At 39.3% G+C, this 13,780-nt stretch overlaps 1 protein-coding gene across 1 annotated transcript in view; it reads left to right on the top strand.

Moving 5' to 3' along the window:
- The window catches only part of LOC112119086 (dihydropyrimidine dehydrogenase [NADP(+)]), a 601,635-nt gene that overhangs the window by 310,219 nt on the left and 277,636 nt on the right, over window positions 1-13,780 (top strand). Inside the window, exons 9-10 of the mRNA XM_024217640.3 lie at window positions 8,000-8,107; window positions 13,040-13,209. Of these exons, the coding sequence (XP_024073408.2) occupies window positions 8,000-8,107; window positions 13,040-13,209 (278 nt within the window). The remainder of the gene's footprint in view (window positions 1-7,999; window positions 8,108-13,039; window positions 13,210-13,780) is intronic.

Genomic DNA, 13,780 nt, shown 5'->3' on the forward strand with positions numbered 1-13,780 from the left:
CATAAAAAGTTAGGGACAGAGTGGAAACATAGGTGTCTTCGATTAATTCAAAAAGGCTCTTTGCAGCAGAAAAAATAGGTATATGGATGCTTCCTATGGGAGGTATGTCATTTATTCATCTAGCCTAATAAAACATTTTAAGAAGGGAAGAACAGTAATAGTGAGGATGGCATCTTTGGAGATTTAACTGCTAAAATCAAAGATTTCTCTACTGACCATATACAAGCTGCAATTTTTCAGAGGTTTATAATGTGGCCAAATCTGGGTTGATTTTCCTGACACAAAGGCCGCACCCTGCCAGATTTCAAGTCTTGCTCCAGGGAATGAGGTGCTAACACATTTCAACAAAAAGGTGGTCAGAATTTTTTAACATGGGCAAAACAATGTGTTTTTTCCTAGCCTCATTCTCAGAAATGGCTAAATTTTGACTGACATTTTCCAAAAGTAATTCATTCTGAGGCAAACACCCACCATGGAAAATTTTAGCCCAAAAAGTCAATGTTTGACAGAGTGATAAGCAACGGAAAACGGACTTATAATAGAAGGTATTGGGCAACCTCACTAATAGCAGTATTACCAACCCTGTCTATAATTATGGCGGTGCTGGTCCATAGCGGAGTTCCATTTTGTTCTTAAATAATGGATTCAACTTTTTAATAAAAAAAAGTAGCCTTTAGTTTGAGATGTCTATGTGATAATAGCTCTTTATCCCTACCTTTTGACCGCAACAACTCTATCTGAAGTGAGGAAGCAGAAATGCAAGGTTCAGCTTGTCTGAGGCTTTTTAACTCTACATTTACTGACTTACCAGTGTTTAAAATTTTTTAACATATAACCTTAACTCTGAATTTTCTGACTTTTCCATGTTTGGATTTAAAAAAAACCCCTCCCCTTAGGCTACTGATATATATTTAAAACTTTAACTCCCATTTTTGTTTATATTTGACCCTTACCATGGGATAAGGCTTATTTTGTGTGTCAGTTATTAGAACTGGTTGAGAAGTTCATTCACACATGTAAATCTGGCCGAACGTACCAGATTTAAGTAACCCAAACAACGAATGCAGGCTTAGAAGGGGGGAGGGAATTTAATCCGAGTGGGAGAGAGATGTATGCTGTACCTCTTCGCCCCAGCCTCCTCTCCCTTTTAGTTTTCCTCACAGGCCTGGGCAGTAATTGCAGCAGTAACAGCAGCATTTTCTTTTTTTAAAGACCTGGCTGAGGGTGTGTCTATACTTGTGAGTGTACAAGGTTACATGTGCGTTGTTGTGCCATAATCCCCCTATTTTCCGCATCTAAATTCCTAGAGCAAGTTCCAGAAGGACAGCCTAGTGTGTGAAAGCTAGCATGCATGAGGGGTGTGGGTACGTACATGCCTCTGCCCTGAACCCAGTGCAGTGTGGATGGCAGCAAGGGGCATGTACCAGGTCACACGTATCAATAGTCTTCCGGCATCAGTTCCACAATGCATTGATCCCTTTGTTGCCTGTCCTTTACCCAAAGATCTCTGATCCTCCATTCCCAGCAGTACTGGCAACCAGTGCTGAGCACTTCCAGTTCTCCCTTGAACTGTATTGATCAACCCCAGCAATCATGGACTATGCTTAAAGAACTGCTGCCTGGTCTCCGGAGCACATCTGGGGGCTAATCAGCGCATGAATACGCTGTTCTTCCGACTTTGTCCGTACCAGCAGAAACAGTCTCCTGTACCCGGAGATTTCACAGAGGGCTGTAGGAGACAGACATTCACCAGACTCCATCCTAGTGCTGGGAGCACATGAAGCACCCCAGGCACCTGTACCAGAGAGTGAAGGACTCAGTCACTCCCGGTGGGGATCTAGCATATGCCCTTACTCCAATGACCTGGACTGGGTGCTCTTGATGGCCACGAGTACTGAACCTGAATTCAGACACAACCCCCTCCTTCACCCCACCAGCCTCATCATATGACAGGACACAGCTGAGGGGCAGGGAGGCAACAGGGACTTTAGAGGAAGCCGGGGAGACCCGGAGGAAGAGGAGCATGTTACTCAATAGCTCTACCTGGCAGACCCGGTTCAGGAATCCCCCCGAGGAGTCATTTTAGAAGGACCCTAAGCTGTGGCAGGAACCGGAATCCGAGGTTGGTAAGTTACAGTGCAACCCCACACTCCCGTCTGGCTCTAGTAATACATGCCTGAAGCCGGCCCCCTCACCACATCCACCCACACTCCACCTCAACTTGGTCCCTGAGCAAGATATGGCTGCAAATCAATGATTTTGTTGAAATCCCATGAACCATTATAAAACATTTAGTGGAAGTTATAACAGAGTATTAACGAGTAGTCACTGTGCCCCTGTATCTGTGCTTTTCTCAGCCCATTCTGAGAGTGGCAGTCCCTGGGCCACACAAAATGGGCGAGAGGGAGGGAGAGAGTGGGGGGGTAGGCTTTTAAAGGGCCCAGGTAGAGGAAGAACTGTTTAATGACATTTATGGTTGTGCAAAGCCCCAACCCTTCCCCTTATGAATGGGAACTACATGGAAAGGCAGTGGGTGTGGTTGGTGTGCAGGCTCACCTACTTCTAGTAAGGGAAAGGGAACCGTTTGTCCATGAAAAGTCAGAGTGGTCCATTCACCCTGAGACCATTTCAAATGTTTTGTATCATTCCCAGTCCTTGGTGGCTGTTCTCTTCCCTGTGCTGAGACACTCTGCAGAAGCCAGGAGAAGTGGCGGTGGGTGAAGCATCCACTCCGCCAGTTCTGCAAACACAATGCCTTGTCCCTTAGCCATGGAGAGGCAACTGGCTTGCAGCGTTAATCCAAAATGCAAACCATTTCATTCCTACCAAAAGCCTCCCCTCCATGAATTTGCTAATTTTTAATTAAAAAAAGAGTTCTTGACAATTAAGTAAACTGTCGCTGTCCAAAGCTCCACAATGAAAAACAGAGGAGAATTTAACTGAAATGTCTTTAACAATTTATGTGACAATTCAAAGGAAATAAAAGTAAAATAATATTCAAGATATCTGACACTGAACAGTGCTTTTGTGCCCCCTAATCTCCCATCTCCACCCAACTTTACCACTGGCAACCATGAGAGTACACAGCAGTTCCCTCCAGAAACTCCCCTCAAAGGAGTGTTCCTCAGTACAGCAATGGGAAATGGCTAAGTTATTGTTAAGCTTTGGTGTATGTTACAGGCAGGAGATTTGGAGATGAATGATTGTTTATGATCAGGGAATACCAAATACTGAACAAAAGGGTCTCTTTGATGTCTTACTCGGTGGATTTTGAGAGGCGAGAATATACTCACTAGAGCCTCTGTTGTTTATGTAGTTCTGTGGTGTATACTTCTTGGGTGGCTGCTGGCTATTGTGCATCAGTATCAGTAAAATATGAGTGATAGTCAGACTGAGTCTTGGGAGCCACAAGTGTTTCTTTAATGTGTCTCCTGCAGCACATGATATTAAAACACTGTGTGATTTAAGTATGTCAGTCTAAGTTATTAACCAATCAGGATGATTTTACTATGTTATTAACCAATTGTAGTTGATAAAATAATACTTCATCAGTCATTTTGCTGTGAGAATAATATATAGCCAATGAATTCACACTACTCTGGCTCTTTTGGTTAATGTTGATTGTTAATTTGGCTTCTGAACCATTAAGGTCTGAGTATCATTGCTCTAAAGCAGTGGTTCTCAAAGCTGGTCTGCCGCTTGTTCAGGGAAAGCCCCAGGCAGTCCAAGCCGATTTGTTTACCTGCCGCGGCGCGGGCCAAGGGAGGTGCTGGCCGCCCTTCCCGCAGCCCCCATTGACCTGGAGCGGCGAACCGCGGCCAGTGGGAGCTGCGATCGGCCAAACCTGCAGACGGGGCAGGTAAACAAACCGGCCCAGACCGCCGGGGCTTTCCCTGAACAAGCGGCGGACCAGCTTTGAGAAGCACTGCTCTAAAGGATCTCTTTAATGCATCTTCAAAGGGTATTTCTCTTGGGTGGATAGTGTCTCCAAATCCTCTCTCTCCTGGATAGTTCTTTACCCTGAATTGTATCTATCATTGGTGACTGTTTTTTCCCCAAATTGTATCTTTCCTATGTGACTCTTTTGCTCTAAACTATATTTCTTCCATGTAACTGTGTTTCTCCAAATTGTCTCTCCTGAGTGGCTACTGGCTATTTATCAATATTTGATCTCTCTCTAAAGTGTATTTCTGTTAGGTGGCAGTTTATTACTGAAGGGTATCTCTGCAGGGTGGGTATTGGTTCTTGTATTTCTCTCTCTGTCTCCATATAAAGTCTCTCTCATGGGTGGCTACTGGCTATGTGAAGTACTTGATGGTACTTGATCTCCTTGTTTAATTGAAGTATCTGCAATCGTTACCATGGCAAACACCAATGAGAAAGTTTATATATTAGAATCCAGTACAGCCAGTGTGAAAGCATAGGAAAGGGCTTGTAACTGTGCCAGACATATATGAGCATGTGAGGGGAAATCCCTTAGCATTTCCTTCAAATGTAAATATTATAAATGTGGTTTTCTTAGATTTTTCTGTGAAAAGAAAATGCATCTCATGCAAATAACAATAAAATTGATACTAAGCAGTAGATCCCTAGTATTCTATTTTATTATCACAGTAGTCAGCATAAAAGATCTTGGACCAAATTCATCCTTGATCCAGTTCCATTGGTTTCAGTGGTATTGGACCAGCAGTGAATCTGGCCCATTAGCATTAGACTCTTGGCCTGATTCTGATCCTTTTAAGATTAGTGGGAGTTATGTCACTGACTTTAATAGGAGTAGAATCAAGCTCCGTTAGAGAGAGAGACTGCACTGGTAAAAGGGATGAGAGTACTTTTGGTTTGGGGTGAGTATTGTTTTCATTTTTGAAGGTGCTGGGTGACGGGGAGATTAGGGCCACATATTAATTTAATTCACACTGGAACGCATGCTAATGTCAATGAGTTTTGCACACAGGTTAAGGATGGAATGTCACCTCTGGTAGTGTAAAACCCAGTAGCAGTAGTGGGTCAACTCTCTCTCTCAACTCTATCCTCAGTCTTTTGGGCAGAGGCTTAAGCACTGAGAGTTAGAGAGAGGAAAGCACAGTGCTGTAGGGCTGCTTATTGTGGTACCCATTTTAGAATGATAAAACAACATATGACTAGCAGGGGAGAAAGAGCAATCACAATCTGTACAATTTTTGGACCATTTCATATACATATTTTACGTACACTTAATAAATACACACCAATTAACTGGCAGCACCTCCGCCTATCCCTTATTCATTGTTCATTAGCGAATGTTCTTACTTTCAGAGGAAGTATGATGTTCAGGGGTTCTAATCTGCTATACACTGAATTTGCACAAGTATTTCCTTACCTGATTTTTCTCAACATCTAGCTATAGACATGTAGTATTTCCAGCCACAAGTGTTCAAAAATCATGAATCATGCCAAAAAAGAAATTGAAGAGTAAGTACATTGGAAGCAAGAAGCCTGCCAAACAATCAGTGGGGCCCGCTGGATGATTGAGGTGCTAAAGGAGCACTAAAGAAAGACAAGGCTGTTGCAGAGAAACTAAATTAATTCTTTGCATCGGTCTTCACTGCAGAGGATGTGAGGGAGGTTTCCACACTTCAGCCATTCTTTTTAGGTGACATCTGATGAACTGTCCCAGATTGAGGTGTGAGTAAAGGAGGTTTTGGAACAAATTGATAAATTAAACAGTAATAAGTCACCAGGACTAAATCTGAAGGAACTCAGATACGAAATTACAGAACTACAAACTATGGTGTGTTACCTATCACTTAAATCATCCTCTGTACCAGATGACTGGAAGATAGCTATTTTAATGCCTATTTTTAAAAAAGGATCCAGAGGTGATCCTGGTAATTACAGGCCATTAAACCCTAACTCCAGTACCAGGCAAATTGGTTGAAACTATAGTTAAGAACAGAATGAATAGAAACACAAATGATCACGATATCTTGGGGAAGAGTCAACACTGCTTTTGTAAATGGAAATCATGTCCCACCAATCTGTTAGAGTTCTCTGAGGGTGTCAAGAAACATGTGGACAAGGGTGATATAGTGGATATAATGTACTTGTGTGACAGACTGTACTCCTATGTTGACCACTTTTACAAGACTATGATAAAGTATGTACAAAGTATGCCTTGTGAGGTATTGTTTGAAAATTCATAGTTTGCTGATGATTATTGTCCTGATAAAATATGTGTGGCAACCTTGGTTGTAAAGTTATAAGATTCTATTGTATGATATTATTAAGGCATATTCCAAATCTGGGGAAGCAGCACAAATCAGTTCCTCGGAGACAAAAGGCAAACTGACGACTCAGCCAAGTGTCAACAAAATCAAATGGACTATCACTTGATTAAGTGGCCATTCTTTGGCAGAAAGAAGGGTGTGAGTGAATAATTTACATCTTGGCAAAGGAACAGACTGGCTGTCATCTGAACCCCAGGTGGAGAGGATCCTCAAAGAGGAGGAAAAGTAATAAAAAAAAATGAGGAATCGATGTCTTGGGACCAATCTTATTTAACATTTTTATTATTGACCTTCTCACAAAAAGTGAGTGTGTGCTAATAAAATTTGCGGATGACACAAAGAAGGGAGGTATAACCAATACAGAGGAGGACTGGAATATCATACAAGAAGATCTGGCTGACATTGTATACTGGAGTAATAGAAATGGGATGAAATGTAATAGTGCAAAGTGCAAAGTCATGCATTTTGGGACTAACAACAAGCTATAAGCTGGGGACTTGTCAGTTGGAAGCGACAGAGGAGGAGAAAGACCTGGATGTATTTTTTGATCACAGAATGACTATGAGCCATCAATGTGATGTGGCCATGAAAAGGGCTAATGCAGTCCTAGGATGCATCAGACAAGGTATTCCCAGTAGAGACAAGGAAGTGTTAGTACCATTATACAAGGTACTAACAGCTGTTCACCAGTCCAGATTGTACCCTGGGTAATGTTGCAACTTGGACTTTGAGTAAACATTTGACAAGGCCCCTCACCAAAGGCTCTTAAGCAAAGTAAGCAGTCATGGGATACTAAGCAGTCCTGGGAGGTCCTCTCATGGATCAGTAACTGGTTAAAAGATAGGAAACAAAGGATACGACTAAATGGTCAGTTTTCTTAGTGGAGAGAGGTAAATAGCAGGGTCCCCCAAGAATCTGTACTGGGACCAGTGCTATTCAGCATATTCATAAATGATTTGGAAAAAGGCATGAACAGTGAAGAGGCAACTCCCGTTCTCCCTCCCCCCACTCACCCCCCAGTTCTTTTTTCAAATTGGGAAATCGATCAAAATCAACTTTTTCCCATGAAGTTTCAGTTTTTATGAGTCAGTACTTTCCAATGAAAAAATGTTTTGTTCAGTTTTTTTATACTATATACTTACTAATTATTTTACAATTACATACCTCAGTTATCTAATGATTTTAAAAGTTAACATATTAGAGAGTATTTTGTTAACTTGTTTCCTGTTTAGATATAAAAGTCCAGACTTTTGTTGAAAATGTCATGTTATTTCATTCAATTTGGATGAAAAATAACTTCCTAACTCCCATGCCATCTAATCCATTTTCTCTGCTACCCAGCTGCACAGAAATGGAAAGACATCCTTTGCAATGTTTTGGTTTAATTGTGAAGTTTCTCTACCTTATCGCATACTGTTGCTGTACAACTATGTTATTAATAACCATAAATATATAAAGACCAATAAGAACTTGCAGGTTCCTGAAAATAAATCAAGAACAGCCACTGATGATGACATACAAATGTGCTCTGGTACTTATGCCCCTTCCTAATTGATTAAACTGACTGGTTAGCATCGTGGTGTTATTTTCGTATGCAAGGTGGTTTGGTAAGGCCCCTGGTTTGGTAAAACTGTTGGTATTTTGGAGATTTTTAAGACTGTTTGTCCTGCTTACCTCTTGTTTTTTAATCTTTGAAGTTTTCTAAATGATCTGCTTAAAATTATATGTATTAGGTTTACCAGAACCAAACAAAGATGGTATATTCCAAGGACTGAGAATGGACCAAGGTTTCTACACATCTAAAGATTTTCTACCACTGGTAGCAATGGCAAGTAAACCAGGTGTGTGTATATATAATAGATCGTTTAAAACATGTTCAATAGAGGGTTAGCAATTATATTAGTACTTAGTGGAGTTCCACAGTACACAGAAACTTGTACAGTGGTACATCCAATAAAGGCGCATGTGTAGATGCAGAAGTATGTATGGTTCAGATCGTTGTGTCGCAGCCCTCTTAGGGATGATAAAAGACAATCCGGGAGGCTGCAAGTCATTGAAAATTTGATTACAATTCTACAACAAAGAAAATGAAATAAATTTAGAGAGCGAGCGAGAGAATGATATTATAAATTACTATAAATAATTATATACTAAATTATAAATATTAACGTCAAATTATATTTGGATAAATTACATAGGTTTATCATGATTATCACTGATACATTTTATGCACTTTTCTAGTAAATGTAAGGTGGTCATGAAAACTTTTGAGGTTAAAAAAGGGGTTGCCAGCTTGAAAACAGTAGTCTATATAGGTTATGGGTTGTATTATGCCTTTTTAAACATTAAAAATTGTCCTCTTAAAAAATCAAATCACACACTGCCTGACTGGGCATTACAGTATATGACCGTGTGTTAGTCAAATGATTATTTCTATATTCAGTTATCCAGGCTTATATACAGTACAATCTGTATACAATAGTTATGCCATTATCACCTACAGAACGGATCAGTTCAATGTGCTCTCCATGGAACAGCACCTGAAGACCATTCAGAAAGTTCACATGATGTTGACTGTGGCTGCCTGTTTACTTAACAAATTGATAAATTAAATAGTAATAAGTCTCCAGGACCTGATGGTATTTCACCCAAGAGTTTTGAAGGAACTCAAAGGTGAAATTGCAGGACTACTAACTGTCACCTATCATTTAAATCAGCTTCTGTACCAAATGACTGGAGGATAGCTAATGTGACGGCAATTTTTAAAAAGGGCTCCAGAGGTGACCCTGGCAACTACAGGCCAGTAAGCCTCACTTCAGTACCGGGCAGATTGGTTGAAACTATCATAAAGAACAAAATTGTCAGACACATAGATGAACATAATTCGTTGGGAAATAGTCAACATGGTGTTGTAAAGGGAAATCATGCCTCACCACTCTACTAGAATTCTTTGAGGGGATCAACAAGCATGCGGACAAAGGAGATCCAGTGGATATAGTGTATTTAGATTTTCAGAAAGCCTTTGGCAAGGCCCCTCACCAAAGGCTCTTAAGCAAAAGAGGCAGTTATGGGATAAGAGGGAAGGTTCTCCTATGGATTGGTAACTGGTTAAAAGATAGGAAACAAAGGGTAGGAATAAGTGGTCATTTTTCAGAATGGAGAGATGTAAATGGTGTAGTGGTGTCCCCCAGGGATCTGTACTGGGCCCAGTCCTATTTAACATATTCATAAACAATCTGGAAAAAGGGGTAAACACTGAGGTGGCAAAATTTGCAGATGATACAAAACTACTCAAGATAGTTAAGTCCCAGGCAGACTGCGAAGAGCTACAAAAGAATCTCACAAAACTGGGTGCCTGGGCAACAAAATGGCAGATGAAATTTAATGTTGATAAATGCAAAGTAATGCACATTGGAAAACATAATCATAACTGTACATATAAAATGATGGGGTCTAAATTCGCTGTTACCTCTCAAGAAAGAGATCTTGGAGTCATTGTGGATAGTTCTCTGAAATCATTCACTCAATGTGCAGCTGCAGTCAAAAAAGCAAACAGAATGTTGGGACTCATCAAGAAAGGGATAGATAATAAGACAGAAAATACCATATTGCCTGTATATAAATCCATGGTTCGCCCACACCTTGAATACTGCATGCAGATGTGGTCACCCCATCTCAAAAAAGATAGATTGGAATTGGAAAAGGTTCAGAAAAGGGCAACAAAAATGAGTAGGGGTATAGAATGGCTTCCATATGAGGAGAGATTAATAAGACTGGGACTTTTCAGCTTGGAAAAGAGGTGACCAAGGGGGAATATGATAGAGGTCTATAAAATCATGTGGTGTATAGAGAAAGTAAATAAGGAAGTGTTATTTACTCCTCCTCATAATACAAGAACAAGGGGCCACCAAATGAAATTAATTGGTAGCAGGTTTAAAACAAACACAAAAAAGTATTTTTTTCACACAACGCACTGTCAACCGCTGGAACTCCTTGCCAGAGGGGTTGTGAAGGCCAATACTATAATGGGGTTCAAAAGGGAGCTAGTTAGATTCATGGAAGATAGGTCCATCAATGGTTATTAGCCAGGATGGGCAGGAATGGTTGTCTCTAGCCTCTGTTTGAGAAACTGGGATTGGGTGACAGGCAATTGATCACTTGATGATAACCTGTCTGTTCATTCCCTTTGGGGCACCTGCCATCGGCCACTGTCAGAGGACAGGATGCTGGGCTAGATGGACCTTTGCTCGGACCCAGTATGGCTGTTCTTCTGTTCTTAACACAGTTTCCCACAAACAACAGCTTGCACAAATGGTCTGTTGCAGGAACTTTATTTTCTGCTTATAAAAGTGAAATTTTATGTTAACCCTTTTTAGTACAAAGTGGAAGTGTTGCAGAAAGAAAGATTTATCCCTTCTCTATTCCATCCCTCATCTTCTATGTTAAATAGGTTACTTTTGTCCATTTTCATAAGCTGAAAATAAATGTAGAAACAAAAATGGGGGGGGGTGAGAAGGAAATAGTTGAGAAAGACTTGGTTAAAATAGATGTGATGAAGAACTATAAAGCTATAAAACATTTGTTGATTTAATAAAAATAAAACCATATAAAATAAAAACCACTACCTTGAAACAGTTATAAAATACTCAGATTTATATTCTAAAATACAATACAGAACTCAGTGGGATGACATGTATACTTAGTTACTCACATACATACGTGTTTGCAAGATCGGGATGCATGTTCATTAAAAATGCCATCTCTCACTGAGGGAGCATATTGTATTTGCTAGAAGATAAAATGAATTTTATTTGATTTATTCTAAAAAGACTAAGTATAAATTTTGAGGAAACAGACCAATTTCTTAAATCACTATAAAATAATTTCATCAATACTCTGTAGGTATTTGGAATCCCACATTAATAAATGTATCTGTTTTACATACATTGCTTTTTCTGGTGCCTGTCCAAGGCTCTAAGCACTTCATGCTATTTAAAACACAGAATTTGAAAATAATATTTAGTCACCTAACACAATATTTTTCTTCTTATTTCCAAGATGACAATTCTCCAGTGATTAGACTCCCCCACGATATATATATTTTCTCCCTATTTGCAACACTCCACCTAAACTCTTTCAATTTTCAGCTCCATTGCTTATGAATTTATATTCCCTCAAATTGGTTCCAAGAAATAGGCCTCCACATTCAAATAAATGTGTGTGAAATACAAATATCTATACATGCCCCCCATTTAAGCCTCCAATCCTGCAAAGATTTATACATGTGAGTATCCCCATTAACTTTTAGGCCCCAATCCTACAAGTCATTATCTGTGGGCAGATCTCTGCACCCATGTGGAGTCATTTGCAGGATTGGGGCCTTATCTGGGAGAGAAACCAAGATCTGAATGGCATTGTGACTAAACTTCTTGCTCATCTGAAGTGGTATTTCTAGGCATGTTGGAATGGTGTCATAGGCATGCCTTGCACTGTCATCTCCCATATTGTGCTTGTTCTTTGATAAAATAAAGGAGTTCATTTTCCATTGCTGTCAATCTACCACCTTTCATTGGATTGAATTCACTTTGGAGATAAATTATTCTAGACAGAAATAGATATAGTAAAGTAATCAAAGCCCCATGCCATAGGCACATGGAAAAATGACCGAGTCTTGCAGTCTATGGTACCTTTTCCAAGTGGAGAGTGTTTTGGGGATCAGGATATCTTTGTTCTTCTTTTGTGAATTTAAATTTAAAGTATTATTTTCTTGAAAGAAATTGATATTTGTGCTTCTGAACCCTTGCTGTGAAAATTCACAACTGTTATAGCACAAAGTTAAGACTTACAGAGCACTGATTATATGGTCAACACAAACTCTTCTGAATGAAACTATCACCAACTCATTGAGATTATAGCTTTATATTATTTATGCTATAATTTTTAAAATTACTGTAATTTGTCTAATCAGTAGTTAGTTACATTTAAATTGATGCTAAAGTGCAATCCAATATATAGAGTACATACATTTTAGTTTTACTTAAGAATCTCTTATAAGCGAATTATCAAATAGAGCGCCCTGGATAATGAACACTTGGAAAGTCCTAATTCTCTCTGTTTCTTTTTGCAAATAAAGTCTGTAGAAAACCAATATAGATTAAGCACTTAGTTCAGAACAAGGTCCCTTAGAAATTATTGTAAGAATAATAATCTTACTGCATCATGTTCAGCTGCCATAGGGAATGGCTTATGAGAACCATGCCATAATCATGATATATTCAGAGTCTTTTATAAAAGTTACTTAATTTATATGGCTGAGACCAATATTATTAAATTATCAAATGGGGCAATAAACAAATAAAAAGCTGTTAGAAAAATACAGAGTGCCACTCTTTATAAACTATAAAAATGGTTTTTACTTAGGAGAATAATGAATCTGATGAAAGTAGTCAAAATTTAATTTTTGATGATTACCTCAAATTGATTGAATCCAGTATGACAGAGCCTACATTCTTAAAAATGTATTGTAGTTTATAACCCTCCATGATGGGCAGGCACTGCTGCTAAGGGTACTGGCTATGAAATTACGTATATGAGCATATCTTAAAAGTGGGAATAAAACTGTCTTTCAAAGAAGCAGAATAATTTGATAGTGACACTCCATGCTTGGAAACTGCAAGATGCAATTTTACACTGCTTTGAGTACAAGTATCTTTTGAGCTGTCATGCAGAAATGGTTCTCTACTTGAAAATGGGGTTTTCTTTTCATCATTCAGGAATGTGTGCCTGTCACTCTCCATTGCCATTGATACAGGGAACTGTAATTGTACTTGGAGCAGGAGACACTGCTTTTGATTGTGCAACATCTGCTTTACGCTGTGGAGCTCGCCGTGTATTTGTGGTCTTCAGAAAGGGATTCACTAATATCAGGGCTGTCCCTGAGGAGGTAAAACTGAACAATCAGAATGTTTTTGTAGTAGTAACAAGACTGATTTTATGAGATGGAACACTGATTATCATTGTTATTTATACAGGCTCAACTTGTGCAACGCACTTAAAACACTGTTACATAAGGTTTAATTCATCAAAATGAAATTGAAATTTGTAAATGTTTATTCAAAGTCTGAGGCTCATTTTATGTTGTGCCTGTGTCAAATTATGCCCTCAGTTATGCTTGTGCAATTCTCCGTGAAGTCAATAAAAGTTGCGCTTGCGTATCTGAGGGCAAATTTTGGTCCTTTGTTTATAAACTCTAAAATATTTAGAAATGTTTAAACACACATATGCACCCCAGATATCAAATGATGAGGCATACCTGAATCATTATGGGCCATTCCAGCATTACTGGTGACTTTTCAGGAATCTGATTTCCCAAAAAAGGTGCAATTCTGGGACATACTTAATGTATCGCAGTGATCCAATCAAAGGAAGGTATAAAGACATGTAAAAAGGTTAGTTAAAATTCTTTGTGTTTTTTATGCCTATCAAAGGCTGGTGAGTGATGGCATCCAGCATAT

Source organism: Terrapene carolina, unplaced genomic scaffold, assembly GCF_002925995.2.
Source record: "Terrapene carolina triunguis isolate 2854851 unplaced genomic scaffold, T_m_triunguis-2.0 Scaffold211, whole genome shotgun sequence".
Classification (NCBI taxonomy): domain Eukaryota; kingdom Metazoa; phylum Chordata; order Testudines; family Emydidae; genus Terrapene; species Terrapene triunguis.